Source organism: Nipponia nippon, unplaced genomic scaffold (genome assembly GCF_047370975.1).
Source record: "Nipponia nippon isolate SJK-2023a ecotype South Korea unplaced genomic scaffold, ASM4737097v1 scaffold_3, whole genome shotgun sequence".
Taxonomy (NCBI): domain Eukaryota; kingdom Metazoa; phylum Chordata; class Aves; order Pelecaniformes; family Threskiornithidae; genus Nipponia; species Nipponia nippon.
Window position 1 is genome coordinate 46,972,265 of NW_028262347.1, and position 24,568 is coordinate 46,996,832.

The 24,568-nt window shown below is 36.1% G+C and overlaps 1 protein-coding gene across 3 annotated transcripts in view; it reads left to right on the plus strand.

Annotated features, from left to right (window-relative positions):
- LRRIQ1 (leucine rich repeats and IQ motif containing 1) overlaps positions 1-24,568 on the plus strand; it is a 115,149-nt gene that overhangs the window by 28,511 nt on the left and 62,070 nt on the right. For all 3 annotated transcript variants that reach the window (XM_087765510.1, XM_087765511.1, XM_087765512.1), the window contains exons 15-18: positions 1,398-1,574; positions 9,484-9,960; positions 12,077-12,215; positions 14,777-14,896. In XM_087765510.1, coding sequence (XP_087621636.1) covers positions 1,398-1,574; positions 9,484-9,960; positions 12,077-12,215; positions 14,777-14,896 — 913 coding nt within the window. The remainder of the gene's footprint in view (positions 1-1,397; positions 1,575-9,483; positions 9,961-12,076; positions 12,216-14,776; positions 14,897-24,568) is intronic.

A 24,568-nucleotide genomic window follows, 5' to 3' on the forward strand; every position in this document is an offset into this window, starting at 1 on the left:
ATTAATAGAGCCTCTTAAGTGACAGAATATTCACCAGGAAGTTTTCACTAAATGAAATATTGACTCAGCCCTTCACCAGGAGAAACCCAGCTGGAAAAACTAGTGTTGAGATCCCATAGCTCTAAGACACAATACTTCCAGCATCAGTCAACTTTGATATGGCACTTTTTTGATGTGTCACTGATTTAACATCAGCTTTGGTAATTTCTGTCTATGCGTTCAGGGGCTGTCTATCTAAACCCATCATTTTATTCCAAATGTATCTCAGACAGTGTTATTCTTACACTTAATGGGCAGTAGAGAAGGAAAGTTTTATATTTGCAAAAAACTAATATTCTATTCTAGTGAGCTACATTTTGGAATATTCTAACTCAGTCATAGAAGCTTTCTCTGATTTGCAACTTAGTATATATTGTCTGAGCTGAGTAATAGTCCTTTACCTTCACATGGAATAGTCAGGGAGTTCTAAAATTTTGAAAATGGTATTATCTTTTTCAATAGTAAGGCGACTTACAGCCTACAATAAGTATTCTTTCAAGAGTTCTTAAGTGTTACTTAAAACTAACTTAATGAAAATATTGAGTGTTGATGTATTGATTTAAATAATTTTGCAGTCTTGAAACTTTCAAGAAATTTGGTCTGGTATAAGAAATACATGAGACAAGTACTGCAGTACTAGATTATATTTCACAAAAACGTAAAAGAGAGAGAGCATTGATGATACTGTTTAAATTGGTAGATAAGTTTCTCATACATATTTTTTTCTTACATCAGTGGTCCCAACTGTCCTTTTCATGGCAAGGAAATGTCACCTCTACTGTCATCCATTTCACTGACCCAAATTCAATATTTCAAAAGTGGGTTTTTTTCCTGTCAGTCATACTGAATATCATATTGCTTTATGTGGTATATGCAAATGGTAGAGAGAGTAAGACTGACAATGTTTAGTATTCTGTGCAGTTTTTAAATCTAAACCTTTCAATGTGTCAACAAAATCAGTGCTGTATCTTAATCCTATGACTTCATTTGCTGTGTTGCCTACCAATCAAACGCATTACAGGTGCCTATGCAAAGTGTGTCAAATTTCCCTGTTATTGTTTAAGTAGGTAAAATGCTAGCTCTAGTGAATTGAGAATGTTGCCATTGACCTCCCTGGGGTCAGTATTTCAGCAGTGGTCTTTATACCAACAAAGTATTAAGAAATCTTGCTAAGTTCTGTGGTTTATTAAGAATAAACTTTTAGTTAATATATTAACATATGAAGTAAGGACAAATATATACAAATACTTAGAGAACTATCATCATGTTCTGTCTTGTTATATGATTATATCAATAAAATGGGAGTTTTAGCATCGGCATTTTTTTGTAAAACTAATTACACCTTTTTCTTTTCAAAGATCTTCCTTGTGTAAGGTCCTTCCTAGTTTACAGTTTCTTGATGGTGAAATCTTAAACTATCAGACTTTACCCAAAACTGAAAGAATCAAAGGATCAGAATCAAGAACTTTTCTGGAACTTTGTCAAGTTCAAATTGAAGAAAATGTTCTACTTAAAAAAAAGGCTGCTGAACTGGGGTATGTATTTATGTGACTATCGACTGTGTTCACAAGTATGTTTTCATGTATTGTTAATGTAGTTTGTGGTGTCACCAATTTTACTTAGCTTTTTGCCTGGAAATGTATTATGTTAAGAAAGAGATTAGAGTCATTGGCTTCAGTGCAAAGAGTATTTCAGACAGATATTAAAGTATGTGGGCCTTGACTTTTGTTTGTTTAAGTTTGAGAAAACAGGTGGTTCAAAACCTTCAGTTAGTAGTAGTTGAACAAATTCATACACACAACATACTACTGTGGTATGCAGGAATAGTAGATTAAATCCTGAAAGTGGTATAATCATATTAACATGATTTCCGGCTTTAGCTTAATCAAACCTAGTTTGGCTATTGGTGCAATATGCTCTGTTTTTTTCCTGCATTTGTTTTCCATGTCTATATTATTCACGTTCTAAATGACTGCAAAAGATTTGACCTCTTTTCTCTTAAAGTTGTGGATCAGATGCCTGTGTTTACAGGTCTTTCATTTCGTCATACTTACTACTTCTATCATTATTACCACGGTTAGTTGTCCAGTGACTTCAGCTTAGACATTGAAAGTGGTAATTTATCATTTATACCTGCTATCTTTTCATCATATTGCAATATCTAAATAGCTCAAACTTCTCATGTTTTTGCACTTGGTAATACTGCATATTTTCTTCTTTCTTAGTTCCTTTTCATTTCCTAGCAGGTTCACAATATCCTTGTAGTCCTTTTAATATCCAGCTTGTCTGCTGATGTTTGGAAAGATGGTTTCCTTGATCCTGCCAGGCAGAGAACATTATCCCAGAGCAGGTGAAACATGTGACATTTGACAATGCCTTAGTCTGAATTTCTCCTTGTGTACTTTGTTGATTCAGGAAAACTACCCACATTTTTTTCAGAATCTAGCTGTTTTGCATTTACCTGTAAGCCTTGTATATCCATGGTGTATTTTTACTACCTAACAAGTTATTACCTTGATGTATTATTGACTGTTACTAAGCTGCGATAAAATCTTCATAGCTCACAAAACAGATTTATTTGAAAAGAGGTTTGTATTAAGAATTAGATTGAAAGTAGTTTGGGAGAAATTATATAGTACAGTTTTCTGTGACAGATGTAATATCTAGGTGGCTCCTAAAACTCATATGTTTCCCCATTAAACCCTCAAGATATGTCTTCTCCACTTCTGTGATTTTTGGCTTCTGCTTTGCAGGTGGGAAGCTGATACTTCCTAATCTATTTACCATTTTGAAATAGTGTTCTTTCCTTTCTTTTTCTTAAACGGAAAAAAGGAGAGGTAAAAAAAAGGACTCCTCCTGTTTTATGGTAGAGAAAATTTTCTTACATCTGAGATTTAGGACCTGTTTCATCAGTATCCTTTGCAGAAAAAAATGCCAGTCTGTAATTAGGATATGACTTGCGAGAGAGGTGTAGGAGAATCTAAGTACTTAAGTGTCACATACATTTCTGCAAGATGGTAAAAAATGGGAGGGAAAGACGATATTCACAAAATTTAATGGTTTATTTAACCGTAGTCTGCATGAATAGACAGCTAGACAGGTAAGAAATTTGTTGGGTAGTCAGGCTCAGACCATCCATTAACTATTAATAGTTTCTGGCTCATGCTACTTTCTGGAGGCTTACTTGTCCTTCTAACATCTTTATCAAAGACCTGGAGCAGGAGATGGAGTGCACACTTACCATGCTTGCAGATGACAACAATTTGGAGGAAACTGTTTACATGCCTGAGGGCAGGGCTACCATTTAGAAGGACCTAGGCAAGCTGGGGAGACAGGCCAACAGGAACCTTGTGAATTCAAAAAGGACGAGTGCAAAGTTCGTTATCTTGGAAGGAGTGGCCCCTTGCTACAATACAGGCTGGGACTGGCTGGCTGAGAAATGTCTCTGCTGAAAAGGATCTTTGGATCTGGGTAGATAAGAAACTGAATGTGAGCCAGCAGTATGCTCTGGTACCAAAGAAAGTTAAGAACACCCTGGGCTGTATCTACAGGAACATAGCCGGTAGGTTGAGAGAAGTTATTATTTCCCTCTCTTCAGCCCTTATTAGCTCGCGTCTAGAATACTGTGCCCCATATTTTGGGTCACCAATACATAAAAGACATTGATAAACTGGAACAAGTTTGGCACGTGGCCCCTAAGATGGTCAGGAGGTTCAAGCACATGCTCAAGAAGACAGAGCCAGGCTGTTTGCAGTGGTGCATGACAGGAGGATGAGCAACAAGGATCTAAGCTGAAACAAGAGAGGTTCAGATTGGTGTGGTGGGTTGACTCCAGCCAGTAACTAAGCACCCACCAGCTGCTTGCTCGCTACTGCCCCCATCAGCAGAATGGGAGGAAGAATCAGAAGACCAGAAGCAAGAAAACACTGTGAATCAAGATAAAGACAGTTTTAATAAGTGAAAGAAAGGGGGGGGGGGGGGGGAGGGGAAAGCAACCAAGTGATACAAAGCAATCACTCGCCACCTCCCACCAGCAGACTGATGCCCAACCATTCTCTGAGCAATGGCTACCTTAGAAAGACTCCCTCCCAAGTTTTATTGCTGAGCATGATGCTATATGGCATGGAGTATAGTTTTGGTCAGTTCAGGTCAGCTGTGTCGGATGTGTCCCTTTCCAGCCTCCTGCACACTCCTAGCCTACTTGCTGAGTGTGACAGAGAAGGCCTTGTCTCTGTCCAAGCACTGTTCAGCAAAACATTAGTGTTTTATCAATAGAGTTTCAGTCACAAATCTAAAGCACAGCACCATACGGGCAGCTATAATGAGAATTAATCCCATCCCAGCCAGACCCAGTACAACTGGACGTAAGGAAAAACCTTTTCACTGGTAGGAAAGTGATGAATTGCAACAGGTTGCCCAGAGAGATTGTGCAGTCTCCATTCTCGGAGGTTTTCAAGACCTGACTGGATAAAGCTCTGAGCAACCTGATCTGATCTCAGAGCTAACCCAGATTTGAAGAAGGAGGTTGGACTAGAGACCTCCTGAGGTTCCTTAAATTAAGAATTTTTCTATGATTCTGTGTAAGTTTTGTTTGAAAGAGCTTGCAGATGTTTGAGAAGAACAATAGTGGGAAGAAAAAATTATGTAAACATCTCTTGTTTCCTGAATGTATGGTTGGGGGCAGGGGGAGAAGAGGGAGGGTTGTGGGTTCTTTAAGGCTTTGAGAATTCATTCACAATCTTTTAAATTGGTAACTCTGACATGGTTGAAGCATCTTGTATCAAATTTAGTCTTAAAATGAATTTCTTGTGTGTTAATGTCCTCTATGTTTTATTTTGACTAAAAGTACAATTTATAGATGATTTGAAAATGGTTGAAAACTGCAGTTTATAAAAGGAACTCTAAACAACTTGTTTGTATGTAAGCCTTAACAGCATAGCTATTATATGTACATACTGCAATACTTTGACTGAATTAATGTGACGTTGCTAAAGACCGGGCCAACAATAGAGCAAACTTCTGTCTGTTTCACATCTTGCTAAGTTATGAGCCCCTGTAGGTGCGACCTCAAGTATGTAAGCTGCCAAAAGTAATCACTGCTTGCTTTCCTAATCCATGTTTCATACACCACTGCTGCCCAGTTAAATTGTCTGTGCTGTTTCTGCCTGAAACTTCACTGTTCTTGCCATGCTTAAGAATGAAACGTATTTTAAAATTAAATTTCTCTATTCTAATAAATGCTTTCTGTCACATAATCTTTAGATGTCTTGTAGTGAGTAATCATATAAAAAAATAATACAACACCTTGGCTGCAGTAATTTCCTTTCAGTCATCAGATATGCAGATGTCTGGCTCATGGAACTTGAACTTTATAAATACTGTATGTGTAATACAGTGAAAATGACAGGAATTTCATAAATGGAATTGTAGGAGAGAATATGTAAACAGTGACCTCTTTCATGTGTTTGTAAGGGACTTTCGTAACCTGCAGTTGAACATCAGTAATGATGCTTATAGAAGTTCCCCCGAAGACAAATTAGATTTTACCACATTATTATGAACGAAAGCTCAGTTAAAATTGCAGTGTACTATTTGAACATTCCATGTATCAGAATTACGAAAATCACAGTAGAGACGCAAAGGGAAAACCATGACATTAAGCAAAGTTTTAACTAGCACACAAAGGGGTAGATTATTATTTATGATTTAGCTACCATGGCCAGGAGAAAACTGCCATTGCTGATTAGTACCGGCTTGTTTGTCCACTGTCCCTCTTGCCTCTGAGAAGTTTGTTCTGCTGACTTTTCCATGTAATTTTTACTGTCTCATTCTGACAAAATGGTACTCTTTGAATAACCTGGCAGTCATTGCAGATGCAACTGCAGTAGAAAATTCTATACAAAATGTGTCAACTCTGTAAGCAAGCTTCCACTGCCACCTTAAACTTTCTAAGTGGCAACATTTTGGCTGATTTAAACTCCACTAAAAGTCCTTTAAGGATGAATAATTTGTCCTTTTCCATCTCTGTTAAGTCAGCCTGTGCATGGGTCCTTACACTTCCTAGGTGGTTTCAGTGGCTGTTTGCTCCCCCCCGCCTCTGCTTTTCCCTCCCAATAAACTGCATATCAAACTGAGCAAGAGTTGGTCTAAATTTACCAAGAAGACAGTGATGGATATTCTTGGTGGATTGATGTTAGGACTGAAGTTGTAGCAGTTATGTAGCAGTCAAGCCTGACTTGAATTTCCAAATAGATTAAAATCTGATTCTAATGCTTTTATCTTTTCTCAAAGTCCCTGGAAAATCCTAGCACAAGTTGAGAGGTATCTTTTTGGTAAGAAAGCTACAGGTAGCTTTCTGCTCTTAGCATTTGTTTGTGAAAGTAATATCTTGGTCTTTAGGTACTATCAGGGCCACTATCCTAGCACATTTGTACATTGCTATGAAGGACCCAGCCCTTCCTCTTCTGGCTTATTATCACTTTCTCCCACTGCAAAAGCAGTGCATCCCTTGTGGCTATGCTAAAATTTACATACGACATAAATTACTTTCACTTGTTAAGATTAAAACAAAGCTGTGGCTAGCCATTGAACATTAGGAAAGGTGCTGGTCAAAGCTGGCAGCCATAAAAACTTTGCAAGACTGCTGTATGCATCTACATTTCACTATATACTAAGCAGCCAGGCAGTATGGATACTGGTGCTTCCATCAGGATAATCAGATTTCTTGTTTTGTCTAGATACCAATTAATGCTTAAACCCTTGATTGTGTCTTAACCAAGAAGCAATTCCAGAAGAGTTAGTGTGACCAGACCCCTTGACCGATAATGCCAAAAGAGGTCTGAAAGGCAAACAACCAATTTACATCAGTAACTGAAAAGGAAATATTGTGGTATCAAAAGTCTTAAAATTGTCATATTTCTTAGTCTTCTCTCTTTCCTCGTATATGTTTTTTTCCATTAAAGAAGTAAATCAGTCCTGCATATTTTCCATTATAGCAGCTTCCTTTCTGTGGTTTGAATAAGTGGTCTTCAGGAGCACGTCTCTGGTATCAAGAATGAAGTCCTTTTGAGACACTGAGAAAGCTGTAGTGCATTGATAGAATAGCTCTACCCCAAGCCTATTGAATAATTCTTTTTTTTCTCTAGAGCTGCCTGAAATCTCTGTTCACCTAAGGGAGCCACCAAGCTGACTGCCACCTAGTACTCAGGCCCCATCTTAATATTTGTTATCTGTGCTTTGGAGCTTCACCTTTGCAGGAGAGTCCCAAATAAAGTTACCAAGCTACTTCATTGCTCATAATTCTCTGAGATGTCACTACAGCTTCGTTCGTAGTTTCTTGAAACTTAGGCTGATCTGGTTGCCTAAAAGGAAAGCCACTGATACACAGAGGGCAGCCTAAAAATCCTACAAAATCCGAGTGTAGTTGTAGATTGCCAGGGAATGTGTCAGCTGGGAGACGGGGTGCATGCCCATGGTGTCAAGACTGTATTTTGCAACCACTGCTTGGAAATGCTGCGTAAAAGCATCTTCTGTGAAAAAAATAATAAATGATCCGTGGTGATCACACAGTTACTCCCTGCTTGAATTTTCAATTGCCTTCAACCTCCACTTCCATTTCTGCTTGCCACATTTATAGCCGCTAGAAGGGTGAAACACCTGCTCGAGATGCCCCTGCATCTGTCAAAGGAGAGGATGCACAAGTATCCTACCCTGTTCACTGTTACGGTGTTTTGTTTTCCTATGTTTCTCTGTTTTGAGAATGAGCAAGTATACTCAGGATATACTTTTCATACAGAAGTTTATTTTGCCCAATATATAAAACATGCTGAGTTTTTCCACAATATTTTAATCCTCAAATAAACAAACACAAACAAAACTAAAAAAAATGAAAGGAAAAAAAATGTGGGAATGAATTTTGGTTTTTTTTCTTTTTTTTTCTTTTTTTAGTCTCCATAGTATGCTTTGTAGAACTTTAGTAATGATCTTGTACCAAATTTATCTTCTTAAATACTTTAACTAATTTAAAGTATTTAACTAAAGTATGTAACTAATGCTTTAAGTATTTCATGTTGAAGAAATTAGTGTTCTTACTGTGTAGCAGGAGACAGCTAGAATTTCTTAGATCCTTAAGCAAATACATGCATTGCTTTAAATATTTTTAGGAATTGTCGTATTTGTGGAATTAACAGGAGTAGGAGTAATGTTGTGTAATGGGCAATCAAATGTACAGCTAATGCACAGTGAGATGTGTCATTAGGCTGTGTGGATTTGGCTTCCAGTTCAGCCATTCGTATTTTGTCCAGTAGCACTGAAGTTGCACTACCAGAGGAAGAGTTGGGATCTTTTTTACTCTTGTAAGATCTGATTCTGTATGTTCTTAAAAATCTAAAAAGTTCTTAGGTGAGCTTCACTAGAGGAAATAGTTATCTAGGTAAAGCATCTTTTCACAATAAAACCTTATAAAAGGTTCACCTTTCAAGAATGATGAACAGGAAGGAAAATTCTGTTATTCAAACTATAATCTTAGGACCTGATTTTTCCAGACTCCCAAGAGGATTGATCTTATTTCTACTTTTTCTCTTGGATTGCTGACCTAGAATTGACCTTGTGCTCCTCTGAAAATAGCACCAAATTACAGATCTCTGCATCTATCTATCTATGCTATCAAAGGAAAATGTTTTTGTGATTCCAAAAGTACCTGCTACCTAATACAATGGACAAACACTGTCCAAATACAGAGAACCTTCTGAATCTGTAACAATTAGTTCATATTTGCTCTTACTCATCCCCATCATTCAGATGGTGTAACACAAAGAATGAATGAGAGCCAGACTTCGTAGATAAATGTTGCTTTAGTCTAGCACCTTCCCTTATATTGATAAAAATATCTATACTTAAAAGTTTCTGTTTTCCTAAATTCTCTCTAGGCATTGTGGTTTGTTGGTTTGAATCTAAGTTTGTGTTTTGTTGCTGTAGTTCTAATCTAAATTTTAAAATTACTGTTATTTTTATATTAACTTTCATCGTTTCCAGATAAAATTGGATTATTAAGGCTATTACAGGATTTATAACAAAATTACCTCAAATCCTCTAAAATTTTCGGCTTCATATGCCTCTAACCGCACAGAAAATTAATAGTGAAATGCATGCCCTAGTGCCTATTTCGAACAGACTGAAACCTTTTTAAAAAAAAAATCAGAGTAAAATAAGCAATCTAATATATAGGAGTATATTTTAAATACTGCCAAAAACAGAAAATGCAATTAAGATTTATAAATACTGAGACTGGTTTTCAGAGTAATTACTATTCACTGTAAAAATATGGAAACGTGTAAGGATACTTGAAAATACAAGGTAGTTTAGAAAATAATAGAGGGAATATATTTTTTAAAATGCATTCTTACAGTCTGAAACACATGTAAAAACATTTTTGTCATTTTTCAGAATTGCCTCTTCTATTGATTCTGCACAGGGACAATGCTGGTATTTTAATCAGTTGATGAAACTTAGTATTAAACATCGATATGCACATGAGTACGGTGAACTAACCATTACTGACAGAGATGGACCAGAAGCACTGCAAAATCATTTAAAGCAAACATCCACTGGCTGCCTACAGGAAAATAACCTCTTTATCATGGGTGCGACAGAAAATAAACAGGTCTTGCTGGATCCTTCTGAAAGATGGATTACTACTGGCCATATTCAGGCCACATTCATTAACTCCTCCATACCTGTGCACCAAAAGGAAAATAAAGAAGATCAGAGAGTGAAGCAGAAGAGCACTGAATCTTGTATTAATTACAGTGGGGAGAGCAAAGGCAACAATAACATGTCAGTCCAACTCACATTGCAACAGTCAGTGATAGTAGCAAGTAATATGGGAAGAGATCTTCAGCATTTTGAGAACAATACAGAAAGGTAAGACAGATGTCAGATTGCTTTCAAATATACAGATAGGCAATAGGAGTGAAGATTTCTTCTTTAAAACACAGGCACAGAACTTGTCAGAAAATAATATTTTTAAGCTTATTAGACAATAAAGAGTTATTTTAAGGTGATGCACACTAAACTTCCATATTAACAACAATCCTTTGTGGTATTCTGTCAGTTGATATATTAGAATATAGATATGTATGTACTTAAAATAATTAAAAAATACTGTATAGTAAGATAATTTGAAAATTTTCTCTTGATCACCTACCTTTTCCTTCTTTTTTTGCAATAAATTTATGAAACCAATTCAATGACACATACAATGTTAAGGATGAAAATGCTGGGTGGTTTGCAGGAATTTTGGGGCAGTTTAAACTGCAAACTAGTGTAAGGTTTTTTTGCTGTACTATTCATTAGACATTCAAGATTCATCTGTGTAGAGTTTACAGTCAGTATCATTTAGAAGGCAAGAGGGAAAAGTTGCTTAAATTTACCATCCTACTCCCTTGACCTTAGGCCAGTCTCCTGCTGTTGTGATGACTGAAGAGCTAACAGCCTGCCCTGCCCTTGGTACTCCTCCAGCATGCCTCAACTAGCTTCTTAAAGTAGAGGAAAGGGTGAGGGGCCAGTTCAACTTGTTCGGTGCCCCCAAATATTCTCCTGCATGAAACAGACTTGTTTATTACCTGTTTGGAATGCATTTGCTCCTGGTTTGTATGGTTCTGGATGTACAGTCAGGGAAAACAGAAGCTGAAATTTTTGCCTTAAAGGTACAAAAATTCAGTTACAATTTTGTAAGAATTCAGTTTCAAAAATACATGTCTTGAGAACACTATAAAGAGCAAGCATGGAAGGTATGCTTCTTCATGCTGTTTAGACTTACGGTAAATGAGCAGTAGTGCTTAGTAGGTGCTTAACACACTAATAATTTGTCATAAAATTTATTATACAGGAAGACCATAGAATTCATCATTGCCTCTAAGGAAGCTGAAAGTAAGAGTACAGTAGTCTATTATGAAAGATGAATGCTTCAGAAAAATCTTTTTGAAATAGTTCATTTAGAGTTTTTAGTTAATGTTTTAAATGAATTCTGTAAGTCTGTTGTTGGACAGTTCTCTTCAATGCAGAATACAAACCATTAGGGGTTTTTTTTTGTTTTTTTTTTTCACTCAGCTACTGCTTTTTATAGATGCAAAGCTTATAAATAAACCATGTTTTGGGGTTGGTAAATTTAATAAACACATTTTAGGAAAAAAAAAATCTGGCTTAACCTCTGAACTGTGCTTTTTTGCTGAAAAGTATTCCTCTATTTAAATAGATGCACTGCACAAAGAATGAAAATATCTAAAGACTGGGGGAAGTTTAGATGTCTATTTTTAAACCCACTGTCCAACTGAAATGAGAATTTTGTGGAGAAAAGGATTCCAGGATAGTAAAATCATAATGCAGAGCTGCCATTAAACTTTTTCTCCATCGGTATAAATTAATTGAACATATATTTTGAAAGCTCAATCACTGAACAAATCTAAATAGTCTGTAATCAGTGCTTGTTAAACAATGAGCAAATTAGAAAATGTACACATATAACCAGTGCTCAGTAGTGTTAAATTGAAGGGTAAAAGTAGGCAAAAGATGAAGTTGCACTTTCTCAGTTTTTCCTGTCTGCTCCATTGGAGATATTTGTCTGATACAATTTTCAGCATTTAACTCTCTTTAGTGTTTTCTTTTTTTTTTTAATATGGACGGTGGAGATAAGTGGACCCCTCCAATAGTTTATTTAGTCATTGTTAAACCACTTCTGCTCCTAATCCTTCCTTTGAGGAGACTCTTCCTCTCCAGGGAATATACAGGGAACAGAGCCCAGCAGAGATTAGTCCTCTTAGATAATTGGATTTCCAAAGTTTTGTGATATGAATATATTCCAGTGATTCTGAACATATATGTCACATCTGGATTGTAATTTCTTTACAGTTTAATGTCAGAGTCTTCCATTTGTCTTAATGCACAGTGCTATGTTTTATGGTTATAGTTCAGTAGCTATGATAATCCAGTTGTACTGGTGAGGCTATGTTATTCATAAAGGTGTTTATTTCTCTATGAGGCTACATATGGCAGCATCAGTTATCCAGTCCCTTTGGCGGCAGTACCATGCCAGGAGGAAAACTGACTGCACCAAAACAGCGAATGATCAGTTTATAGAACCTCTGAGACAGATGCATGAAGCTGCCACAATAATTCAGGTTGGTTTATGGTATTCTCTTTACTTATTTTGCAAAGTTAATAATAAAAAAAAATCTTACTAGTTTTGTGTACTTGTCATCGTCTCTCTGTTTTTGTTTATGATTTTATTAATAGTTTCATAACTAAACTTTTTTTGTTTTATGTAATGATCATAATCTTGATGTTTCTAAAAGAGAACCTTCTTTACAAAAAGTTTTATAGAAGCATAAAAATATTTTCCCTTTTTTCACCAAGTCTTTCCCTGAATTAGTTTTGCTTGATTTCATTCTAATTATGTTTAAGACATATTGTGCCCATGTTCTTACTGGGGTGCGTCTATGCTATTAAACTGACAGGCGCTGCGTAACTGGTACATCATGTCTGATATTTATACAACTAATTACTCTTCCCATTTCTTCTATCCTACCTATCCATCTCTTTCTTTCTCTCCCCATATCCCAAAACCAGGATTGCCTCATGCATACTGCCACGGGGAACAGACGATGGCCGAGGCTGTCCTATGGTAGATATTGAGCTAACAGTTAAACAGAACAGATTACGGTGTGCAAGAATTGAAGTCCATGTTTTGGCTGTGTTTAGTTTGCTAACCAGATATAGTATTTACCTGCCAAGTTGCCAGGGTTCATGGGTTTTTCTACATTTTTAAGCAAATGGACCCTGTATTGATTTCAGATTTCAAGGTAACTTAAAAACATTAAATATTGTAAGTCTTCTCTTAAAATGTCAACAGTGCCAAAGTGGTTTAGGAGCCTAAGTTCCACTTTCAGACCGAGCATCTGAGTAATTCATTAGGATCTATTCAACAAATGGGCAGTAGCAAAATGTAAATGTGCATACTAAGAAACAGGACAAGTGCAGAATCATATTACAGCAGTTAGTTATCTGGGAAGTTGAGCTAAAATTTGTTTCTGGAGTATAGTGTGTAGCTAGTATATTAACAGTTGATATCCATAAACTTATTTAATCTATTTTTGAACTTACTTATCTATTTGGCATCTACTATATATTAAAGTGATGAGTTTCACAAATGTATGTAGTGATTCAGTTGTGCTTCTTTTCATTTGTTTCAGACCTGATAATTTCCAAAGTTAGTATGAAAATAGTCTTTCACTATTTATCTTCTGTACATTTTATGGATTTTCAGATCTCTCTTATATCCATCCTTATATTCACTCTTTTTTAAATAAAAGTTTAGTCCATTTAGTCTCTTTTCACGTTATCTGTTCTTCTTTTTATCTTTTTGTTCCTCTTTGAACCTTTACCTCGTTCTATTATAAACTTTTTTAAAGAAGTGACTAGAAATGAATTCCATAGGTGGATATATCATAAATTTGTACAGTAAATCAGTTTTCATCTCATTTCTTAAAAACTACTAACATATAATTTTTCCTTTTGATCATAACTGAGCACTGACCTGGTGCTCTCATAGATCTGTGTTAGCAGCTGCCTTACAGTTTATCCTTCTGTATATACCATTAGGGTTGCATTTGTAAAAACTAATTGTATTTGTTGAATGAAATATATTTGTCATTTGATCACTCAGTAATAATAGCTTATTTTATCTGAATGGTTATGAATATGTGTAGGAAAATAACAATGAAATTATAAGAAAGCAGTTCTAATAAATTCAATCATTTTGGTAATAATCAGGAGCTGTGTGTGTAAAAACAGTAACATTTTCAATAATTTATGCAGTTAGATAATAATTTCCTAAAAATTAATAAGCTAAACATTAAGCCAGAATATGAGGTTTACCCTTCCTATTTTAGTGCCTTCATTGCAAAGTCATTAAATGTGGACAACACTACATCTTTCAGGAGAGTGGAAATTTTTTGCATGGTGTTTTAAATAGTTAGGGCATCTTGAACTCTAATGATGTCAAACACTGATTTGGGGGAAAATTGCTATCCTGAATTTAGTTTTCTTAATTCCATCTATGTAAGTTTGACCTCTGAAGTGTTTTTCTGATCTGATTCTACAGCTTGGCATGTGTTCCTAACACCCTTCCTCTTTTTCTAACACTTAATTCCTAATGTGCTCCTTTTTCTTAGATATGATTATGCCTACTGGTAATATTTTTTTTTAAATAAAGATCTTAGATAGTTAAGAAAGAGTAACTGACCTAGGTCAATTGCATGAGATGTCTCCAAGAATTGCTACTTGTAAACTATAAGACATTTAGTACAAGTGTATTTTTATTCTCAGTAATTTGAAAGTTGACACTCAGCTTTTTCTTATGTAGCCTTTCCTTTCAGTTTATAATAGTCCCTGAAGGAATTGTCAAATAATTAATTAGTTGACCCAGGTTTGTAGTTGAGGGAGTTTCAGGATTCCTTTCTGCTTACTTGTGGAGAGCCTCTTGAGTACTCTAAGCTTTAGACATATGCTGGCATTTAATTTGTCTTGTAGTTTTAAATGTCACATAAAGTTCAAAAAACAGATCATTGAGCTATTAAACCGAGGCCCAAGATGTTTTATCTTCCTAATGGGATAACATAGAGAATCTGGATTTGGGTTTGATCTATGGCTTTGTATAAAATGCTTTAAATTTTTTGTTTAGGCATTTTGGAAGGGTTTTCTTTTGCGAAAGAAACTGGCCAGTGCTCTTGCAGCTGTTAACAGTGATGAAGAGGAGGATGACTATGAAGAAATAAATGTGGATGATTTCACGTTTTCTGAAGTAAGCACAGTCATTACCATAAAAACATCATGTAAAAAAATAAATATTATTCTCCTTAAGTAATTGTGTAGGTGTTGGAAATTGAAAGGACTACCAGGGCTAGAATTAACATGTTGAATGTCCAGAAATAAAGAAGCATTTGGTATATATAGCTCATTTAAATGTATTTGTCATGGATTAATTGCTTCCTGCTCTTTGAGATGCTCTTGTAGTTACTGTGCTATTAATGTCACACCAACTGTAGAATCCCATATATTTCCACAGTTAAAGGACAATCAAATGAGAATAAGGAAACAGCCACTTTTGTTCTCAAATGTTTAGCTTTTTAGTATTTTAGTAACAGATTATGTCAACAATATTTTAGTGTGTATTTTGTTCATTTTCATGATAGAATGAGAACAATAATATAACTGAAAATACAGAAAATATAGCTGAGATTCAGTGTTGCAGTATTCCAGTAAAAAGGACACACCCCCAAAACCAGAGGTGAAGCAGGCTTATTAGCTCTTCTTTTGTCTTATAGGTAAAGTGCTAAAAAGATCATGAGTCTGAGTACAGTTGTAAATTATGAAGAGAAGTATAGTTAAATAAGAAAAAAAACACTTAGAAGGTCTGTGATGCACAAAATCCAGAAATTATTACTAGTAATTTTTACAAGTTATACAGAGTTAATAATGTCCTTTTGGTTTCAAAGGATTGAAATTGGCTCAGAGGTTTCCATTCTAAGAAATAAAGGCAGGCTCCAAAGGATTTTGAGGAATAACATGACATTCAAAACTAAATTTAGTGATTATTAAGTAAAAAAAAAAATCTACAGGATCAATATTGTCATTCAGTAAGCAAGGAAAAGAATCTTTAAACTAATTTTATCTTTTATAGCCTCAAAAGACACAGTCTACATGGGAAGTTCTAGACTCAGTATGCATAGTAAGGCAGATGTTGATGACTTACCTATATATTTGTTTGGAGCACTGCTTTCTCTAATTGTTCACATTTGTTGGCTTCTTTTTTTTTTTTTTTAATGGTTTCAGGTAAAGCAAAGAAAACTGATAGCAATGTGGCCATTTGAGACCTAAGAGGATATGACTGAGGTTTTTTTCATGAACCCTTGTCCCTGAATGTGCTTATTCAGCTGCTGCATCTTTGCAAGAGCCATTTGTCAGTATTCCACTGTAATTTTGCAAAGGAGATTGATGCGATAGCCCTGCTACTGGCAGGATTAGATCCTATTTTTGGTCACATGTTTGTATGGCTCAAAGAGAGTTATGAAACCAAATATGTTGTTAGTTGGAGCAGCACAGTTTACAGTTGATCAGTCTTTGGCCATCTGAGTATCAGCCTTCTTTTGCCACCACCTCCCCTTAGAAAATAGTTGGGCTTTGTACGAAATTATTACCAATGACTTGATGACTTGGAGTAATTTTATTTTTTTCTTCTCCCTTTCAGCAGCTATTTTAAGATACATTTTCTGAATTACTGTCTTATTGTAAGAGCATGCAAAATGTTTGAGGCAGGAGTCCCAGGAGTCATTTGGTAGACAGGAAATGTGTGTTTGTAAGCACAGAGATCTGGCTTAAATTTTAAGATTTTTTTCATTTTAATTTGAAATATATATACAAAAAAAGAACAGTCTCATTACTTGATGTTCTCTGGTCCCTTGCTTCTTTCTAAAATAATAAAAAGCAGAAAGTTGAAGGATTTATTTCTTCACACGGGAAGGAAGTATCTGTTCATATATTAAAGAAGGAAAATATCCTGTTTTGAATTATTCAGCCAGTAGGTCAGAGTCTTATATACTGTAATTCAATTGAGCCATTCTTGTTTCACTCTATTCGGCCCATATAATCTTGTAATTTCTTTTGAAAAATTTTTTTTTAATTGCTAAACTGAAAACTACATGGACAGTTTTGTTCCGTCTGTCTGTCAGGAAGCCAGTCACATTTGGACAGGTGCTCCTGAGGCCTGGGAGAAAAGGAAGGAGTGGGGAAGGCAGGAAAAAAAGGCCAGCTCATTTCAGAGAGGCTTGCACTGTATCACCCTCTGGTGTTGCCACACATTTCTTCCTTGTTTTTTCAAATTGTTATTGAATTTATTAAGAAAGACATAAAACATGGTTTTAGGAAGCAATTCTCAGAGAAAGTGTTTAGGTTCAGATCATGACAGGAGAACCATGAGCTGTCATTTTAATTGGCATAGCAGGCTCAAAGGTTGACCTGGGGACTGAAAAGTTACTCAAGCCCTTAGCTTCTTGTGAAGAAAAACATAAGTTTTCTACAGACCAATGCATATGATAAATTTACAATGTATATGCCCATGAAGGATATACTTTGTTCAGTGAGTGAGCATTTCAGTGTTCAAGATTGATGGCTGTAACTAGAATTATACCTGGCAATATTTGTCATATTTTTTCCTTCTTTTTTTTTCCTTCTTTTTTTTCAAGCACATATCTCGTCTGTGTTGAAGAGTTTGATTGTGAGAAATATGTGGCTTAACTATAATGGGGCTACTGGAACTGGAGTGTGAAATAGTGATATATGATATAGCCGTATCATGTTATTAACTGTATGTGATACCAAGGAATACTTACTTCAAACTTATATTAGTATTCTGCTAAGATTTCCATGATTCTTGCCTTACACTCTGTTCTGCCTAGCCCAGACTAGCCATCCTCAGTACTAGGTTGCCTAGTTCCGTGTGTCTTTAGCTGTTCCGTTCTCTGCAGTTGGGCGATACCAAATCACATGGACTTTCTACTTCTGCAGAAACTTCTACTTCAGCAGAAGCTTGGAACAGTCTATACTTCCTATTCCCTCCTTTCTGGCCTCAGTGTTTTATAGCAAAGCGCTGAAGCAGAGCCAAATAATGACACATGATATCAGTGGCTATCTGTTGGGCCTCAAACAAGTGTGTAGGGAAAAGTACGTATTGCTGGGCTAAGAGATCCCATATGCTAGGGTGTGAAGGAAGAGAAAAATATCTGGACACCATTTTGTACTCCAGATTTCACTGTTGGATAGGGTGAGTGAAATGAGAGAGAAGGGCAGAAAAACCTTTCCTTATTGCAAACCAATACAAATGTACTAAGTCTTGTCCAAAAGTTTTCTGAATGGTCCACTATTTTGTGGTGTAGTTATTGTTTGGGGGTTTTTTATACCAGTTTTATGTAGATTTCAGTCATAAAGATTTTATTCAGTATTATCTAGCATTCTACAAAATCACTAGTGTGCAAGCACCTATCTAAACCATTTGCAAATATCACAGTGCAATAAGTCATTGGGCACCAATCTTCATTAAATTACTGTTTAATATCTTCATTGTAAAGTCAGTGTACCCAGAGCTCTGTGGAAGGTGAGGCTGCAAAACAGCATGGGGAAAACTCTAGTCTTCAGCAAAGATGATCTGTTTACTTCATTCATGCACATTGAGCAGTGGTATATTTCTAATACCAGTTTGGCACCATATCACGTGAAAAATGGATTGCATGGGATTGAGCTGGAGGAAGGGCCTTTATCTTGCTCACAATAGCATGAATAGTAATTACTTCACCTGAACAATTACAGGTATCTTCTTGTGTTCATATCAGCTCCTGTACGTTGCCAAAGACATTCAGAGGCAACTGATGGCAGTAGTGTTTTGTGACTGCTGTATTGTGCAATGTCAAACAGGCTATCCCAGATGAGACGAAAGATCTGGCCAACAGATGTCTCAAAAAGTATGAGCCTGGTATTTAGTGATATTTTCATGTCTTTCATGTGGACTTTGGAGAATTCCAGCCTATATGCTCCAGAAGGCTGATCTTAAGGCAACCTTTCATCAGCAGTCCATCCACATAGCAAATGATCTACAAGACAGAGCTCACTTCACCTCTGGTGGACAAAATCTGACAACATATTTTCTTGACACAGGTCTTACTTTCTCTACCACGTAACCATCAGCATTGTTGTTTTCTTGATGAGAATATGATGTGAGCCAAATGCAAAATGGCTGAACTTGCCAGAAAGCCGAACCAATTGAATATGATCGGTTTTAAGACAATTCTTTACTTAGAACAGTGGCCGTTGAAAAAATTACTGTTCTCCTACACTGAGTCAGCATATGGACATATGTCTTATTCTCATCAAGATAAGTACCAATATTGATGGTTACATGGCACAGAAAGTAAGTACTGTATTTTTCAAAACCATTTTTTGAATTTAGTTTAAATGAGGGCTATCTAATACTTTTTCAAAAAGAAAGTAACTTTGTAAGTTGCAACCAAGCTAAAAAGAAAACTGTCACTGCTTCCTTCATCAAAGGGAATAAATCTGTTGCCCTGAGACAAAGTGTTGTTCTGCTTCTGAGCTTGATTATGTAGAATTTTAAAATCCCAGTGTTTTTGACAGCTTTTGAAATTATTGGCCAAGAGTTTCCTTCACATTTTTTTAGGTATCCACACTTAGACACGTAGCCATTCCTATTTTTTTGCTTGCCTTCCATGACAGCTAGATAGCAGTTTTGTTTTTCTTTTTGGCTTTTTTTTGGGGGTGGGGGGGTAGGCGGCTAGAAGAATAAAAACTACCTTATATGTGCTAACTTGAAAAGTAAACTGCAATGAGAACAACAATTTCTTTACATCCCCCATCTTTAGTATTCTTATCACATGTCCAAACTAGACACATACAATGTGTTTTGCTTTCTTTTCAGATAATCCTTCATGATGTGGTTTGTCTCAGGCTGTGAGCTTGTGATTGTGGGCTTATGACAGTGATTGCTGTTTTCTGCCTAGTGCCAGGAAATAAGCATAGCCTATGGATTAGAAGGTCCCCATAACATTTCTTGTATCTTGACACTCTTACACCTGTCTAGCTCTTGTAATTGCTTATAAATGTCAGATCAGAATCCAGCCTTTCTGTATTATATACTGCAAAGAACATGATCCTTTTTTTCATCAAATTTCTTATAAGGTTACGGTGTTGTAGAAAAGCAAAAAAGGGTATGATGAAAATTTCATTAGATCCATCCTCTTCTTTTAAAAAGGAGGGGAAAAACTCTCTCCTAAGTAACATACTGGAAGATCAATCTTTTCAAGGAGTGTATATCAACAATCTCTTGATATGATCCTGCTTCTTCAGCTGCTATGTTAATGAATCACATGCCATTCTCGGTCTGTGGCATCATCAGATACATAAAGCCTCTTTTCTACCTCTTTCAGCAATGACACTTATCTAAAATGCTGAAATCTTGTTTTCTAGTTATCTGATAGATATCCTGGCCTTGGAAGTAGGTTGTTTCAGTCAGTATCTGATAAAATAAACACAAACAGAGCTATTAGGAGTTGTGGCCGTTGCTAACACCCCAGCTTCACAGCTCATGCAGAATGTGCTCTGATTGCTTTCTGGCCTTCCACCATGAGATCTCAGTTCTTAATGCCACCTGAAATGCTTTTAATTTTTAAACAGAAACTATCTTCATGGCTGGTCTCTAATTCTTGGTTAAATAGCCAGATTCAAACAAATACTTTCCAAAGGAAAGGCCACTAATGATGCATGACACTAAAGATATCATTTCGAACCTGTATTTAGCCAAATGGTATAGTATTTTTCTAAATTATATTTAGCTTGTATGACATATCAAAGTATAGTGATGTCATTAATTATACTTCCTAGTCTTATTTCTCTAAAGACAACATCAAGCATCAGAATTGAATAAACAGGCCAAGCAATGGAAAAATGTATAAAAGTGAAAAAAGTCTTAGTTTTGTCAAGTTTTAGACTCATTATTGTAGCCTCACAGGAAAATGATTCTAAGCCAAATGCATCATTGTAAATGGAAGTAATAACAAAGCCATCAGTTCTTCTCAGCAAGTACATTTGCATCTGGAGTCCCTTGAAAGCTGAGCTAAGGATCCCAAATCATTGAAGATAACTTCCCTAAGTTCTTTAATTTTTGTGTGATGTTAAAACTGACATTTTAGTGTAAGTATAGATTGTGTTTAAAGGATCTAGTTAAATGTATGATATTTAGCATGTCCACATACATTGATTTCCATTGAAAAAGATTTTTTAGTAATGCTTATTTACAAATTTCAGGAGCTCTCCTGACTGACTTGCTTGTGCTCTGTGAGAAGAGGCCATTGATGCAGCCAGTATTGTAACTGAGTTAAATAGCAGTACTTTTGGAGGAAACAAAGAGGAAAGTGAGACGTCAGCTTCCTTTCTCCTCCACGCTTAAATCCATACATGTCTCATTGCCTGGAGCTTGAAGTCCTTTTAGTTTAGAACATAGCAGATGATATCCAGCCACAGCACAGCTTAACTCACCTGGACATATACAAGTCCGAGGAAACAGATGGGGTGCATCCAAGGGGATTGAACAAGCTGCCTGATGACATTCTGAGGCCATACTCTATCATCTTTGAAAGGTCATGACAACTGGGGGAGGTTACTGGTGACTGGAAAAGGGCAGACATCACACCCATCTTCAAGAAAGACAAGAAGAAAGATCCAGGGAACTAGAGGCCAAACAACCTTATTACAGTTCCTGGGAAGGCTGTGGAGCAAATCCTCTCAGAACCCATTTCTAAACCCATGAAAGAAGGTGACTGGGAGCAGCCAGCATGGGTTTACCAAGGGCTGATCAACTTCGTTGCTTTCTGTCACAAGGTGGTTGGCACTATGAATAAGGGGAGGGCAGTGCATATTGCATGCCTTTATTTTAGCAAGGCCATTGACAGTCTCCCACAGTCTTATTCTCAAAATTTGTTGAGGTATGGTCTGGACAAGTAGACCATAAGGTGAGTGGCAAATTGACTGGACTGCCAGGCTCAAATAGTCATGTTCTATGATGCAAAATCCAACTTGTGGACAGTAATTAATGGAGCCCATCATGGATGGTAGGGGGACCAAAATAGTTAATATTTTAATTAATAACCTGTATGATGGGGCAGAGTGCAATCTCAGCAAGTGTGCAGATGATACCAAATTAGGGGCAGCGGTTGGTATGCTGGAGGACCAGAGTGTTCTTTAGAGCAGTCTGCACAGGCTAGATAAACAGGCTGACCAGAGCCTCATGATGTTCAAAAAGAGCAAGTGCAAAGTCTCTTATAGGGCCTAGAGTCACCCCATGCAACGCTCTTGGCTAGGGGCTGACTGTCTAGGAAGCAACACCACAGAAAGGAATCTAGGGTCCCAATGGACTTTCTTTGCCATGCAGTTCTTGAGTTTCTAATAGCGGAAATGGAAGGGGAAAAAAACCCCCATACCTTATAACACAAGGTTAATTTAGCTAAAAACCATTTAACTTTATGTCTAGTTAGTCCTTGAATGGAGTGGTCTAAGGATTCCTAAATGCTGAATACTGTTAAAACCATCTCTTTGTTCTCAGTCTAGTCATTTTGTTTGTATGGAAAATACTGTAAAATTTTATTTTGATATGGAACTAGCAGTAGCTATGGATCATTTCACAAATCTGAGTTTACAACAGGAAAACATCCCAAAGAATGAGCTCCTGAAGCTCTTGAATTTCCCAGAGAGTAGCAGTGCAGGTGTCAAAAGATTTAAGGTGTTGAGACTACGGTTATGAATCAAAAAATTTCAACTTCCAGATTCATTTGTGCACAATTTATTTCAAATAGAAGAGTTAGTGCTAGGAACATATAAGGAGGACAGTATAAGTGAAGCTGAGAGATGATTAAGACATATCTTCTTTAGAATTAAGCATTTTTAGTATAATTAGAGATTTATTATCATCAGTTTCAAAAAATACATGCTTACAACTTAGTCCTTCTTTGCTCTTTATCTTCCTTCTAAACAAAAAGGAAAAGTTGTCTTGAAATTGAATCAAATTTCTAATGTGGCATGAACTTTGAAACATATTAAAGGTTAGACTATAAAGGTTAAACTATAAACCTGTGATTAGTCTATTTTTTATTACCCTGTGCTTCTGCCTAACTTCCCTTCCTTTGACAAAACTGCAAGCTGAACTACAGCTCTTTTCTATTGTGTTTTAGTATTCATTCCCCAATATTTGGGGTTATCTTCATTTGAAATCGTGTATTCTCTGAATGTACAGTATTTAAGGGGTGGGGATGAGGGGTCCCTTGGCTGTTTTGTTTGTTGGGTTTTTTTAATTCATTGTCCCTTGAAAGTTTTGTTTGTTTTCACAGAGGTAGAAGGACTTGGAAAGAGGCTTATAGGGACATACCAGCTAAAGTTTGTGTAGTGTGGCAGAGTCAGATGGGGGAAGACCTGAAGATTCTTGTCATTTTAACGGGGAAAGACTGCATCTGGGGTCTTAGAGCCATTTGAGGGGTGGCCTGAAGGTGCCAGGAAAATGATGTTTATTGAGGTGGGTGGGGGTATACATCTCAAAAGATTTTTGAAGCATACGTTTCTGATGCTTACTTGAACCATGTCTAACCTCTGAAGCTGAGCTTACCGTTTACCCATCTGTATTTTTTATTGTGTATTCAAAAAAATATGTAGGACCCAGAACTTCCTTTGAACACTGTCAAGCTTAAGACAAAAATGCATTTCTAGAAAAGCTTGGGTCATGTAGGTCATGAATGACTGACATGAGCTACAATAAGATTCAGACTTTTGGGGAGTTAATTATGCATGTATACATTCAACGTTTTTTGTGAATGAAAAAAGATTTTTGTCCCTGAAATTTTCATTATTCATTTACTTTTGTATATTCTGAAATAAATTATTTCCATAGTTTTAGTCATATGTATTTAGAGAAATCACATAGGTACTTAAATAAAAATACATATATATATATACGTGTGTGTGTATTAGCATTCGAGTGAACAGTTAGTTTTCTGAGCTTATTAAACAGTTTGAAAAAATGGCATTTGTAGAAGACATTCCCCAGTAAAATTTTCTGGAATGTTTTTCTTAACAGAATGTTGTGATTTTTCCAGTAATTGTCAATATATCCTTCTTATAAATGGACCACTACACAACTATCCTTGTCCTCTAATTTTCCTACAAGAATGTGCTCTAATAATTAACCAGCTTTTATAACTCTTTAAAATCTCTTGGGGTCAATTAATCGTTGTGATGTTTCTCTGGAATCCATATGATACTCGCTACTTTTTTTGGCTTGAAACACTGTTTGGTTTTAGCAATTGTAAGAATGCAGCCGTGCCCAGCTTTCCTTTCTAATTCTCTTGTTTTATATAAAGACAGGGATGAAAAAGAAGCATTGCCAAAGGTTAAAATAACCTTTATTAGGGTGCTAACCTATTTATCTTCACCACATAAAATATGTGAAAAAGCATGAAAGACAAATCCAGAGAAAAAGGCTATTTTTCCTACTGCTTGCAGTTCAGGGATTTGTTTTCTATAAAATGTATATCCACTAAGCTAATTAAAAAGAAGTCTGTATACAGGTTTTTATAAAATTGGTCAAATCAACACATTTACATATAGCTTTAAAATGGCAGAACTTAGACTGAATTTTTTGTGGTATTGAAAATGGAATAATAATGCAACTGATAGATGATTCAGGTAAAGATGTTCATATTTGATACTGTGTTAGCTTTGGAATTTTTTTAGAAAGTCTGGCTCTGAATTGATATTCAATTTTCTAACATTGAACTAACCTTTACGCATAAACTTGAGTTTCTCAGAAAAGGTAGCCCATTGACTAATCTGATTCCTAAAAAAAACTGGATGAAAAAAAAGGCTA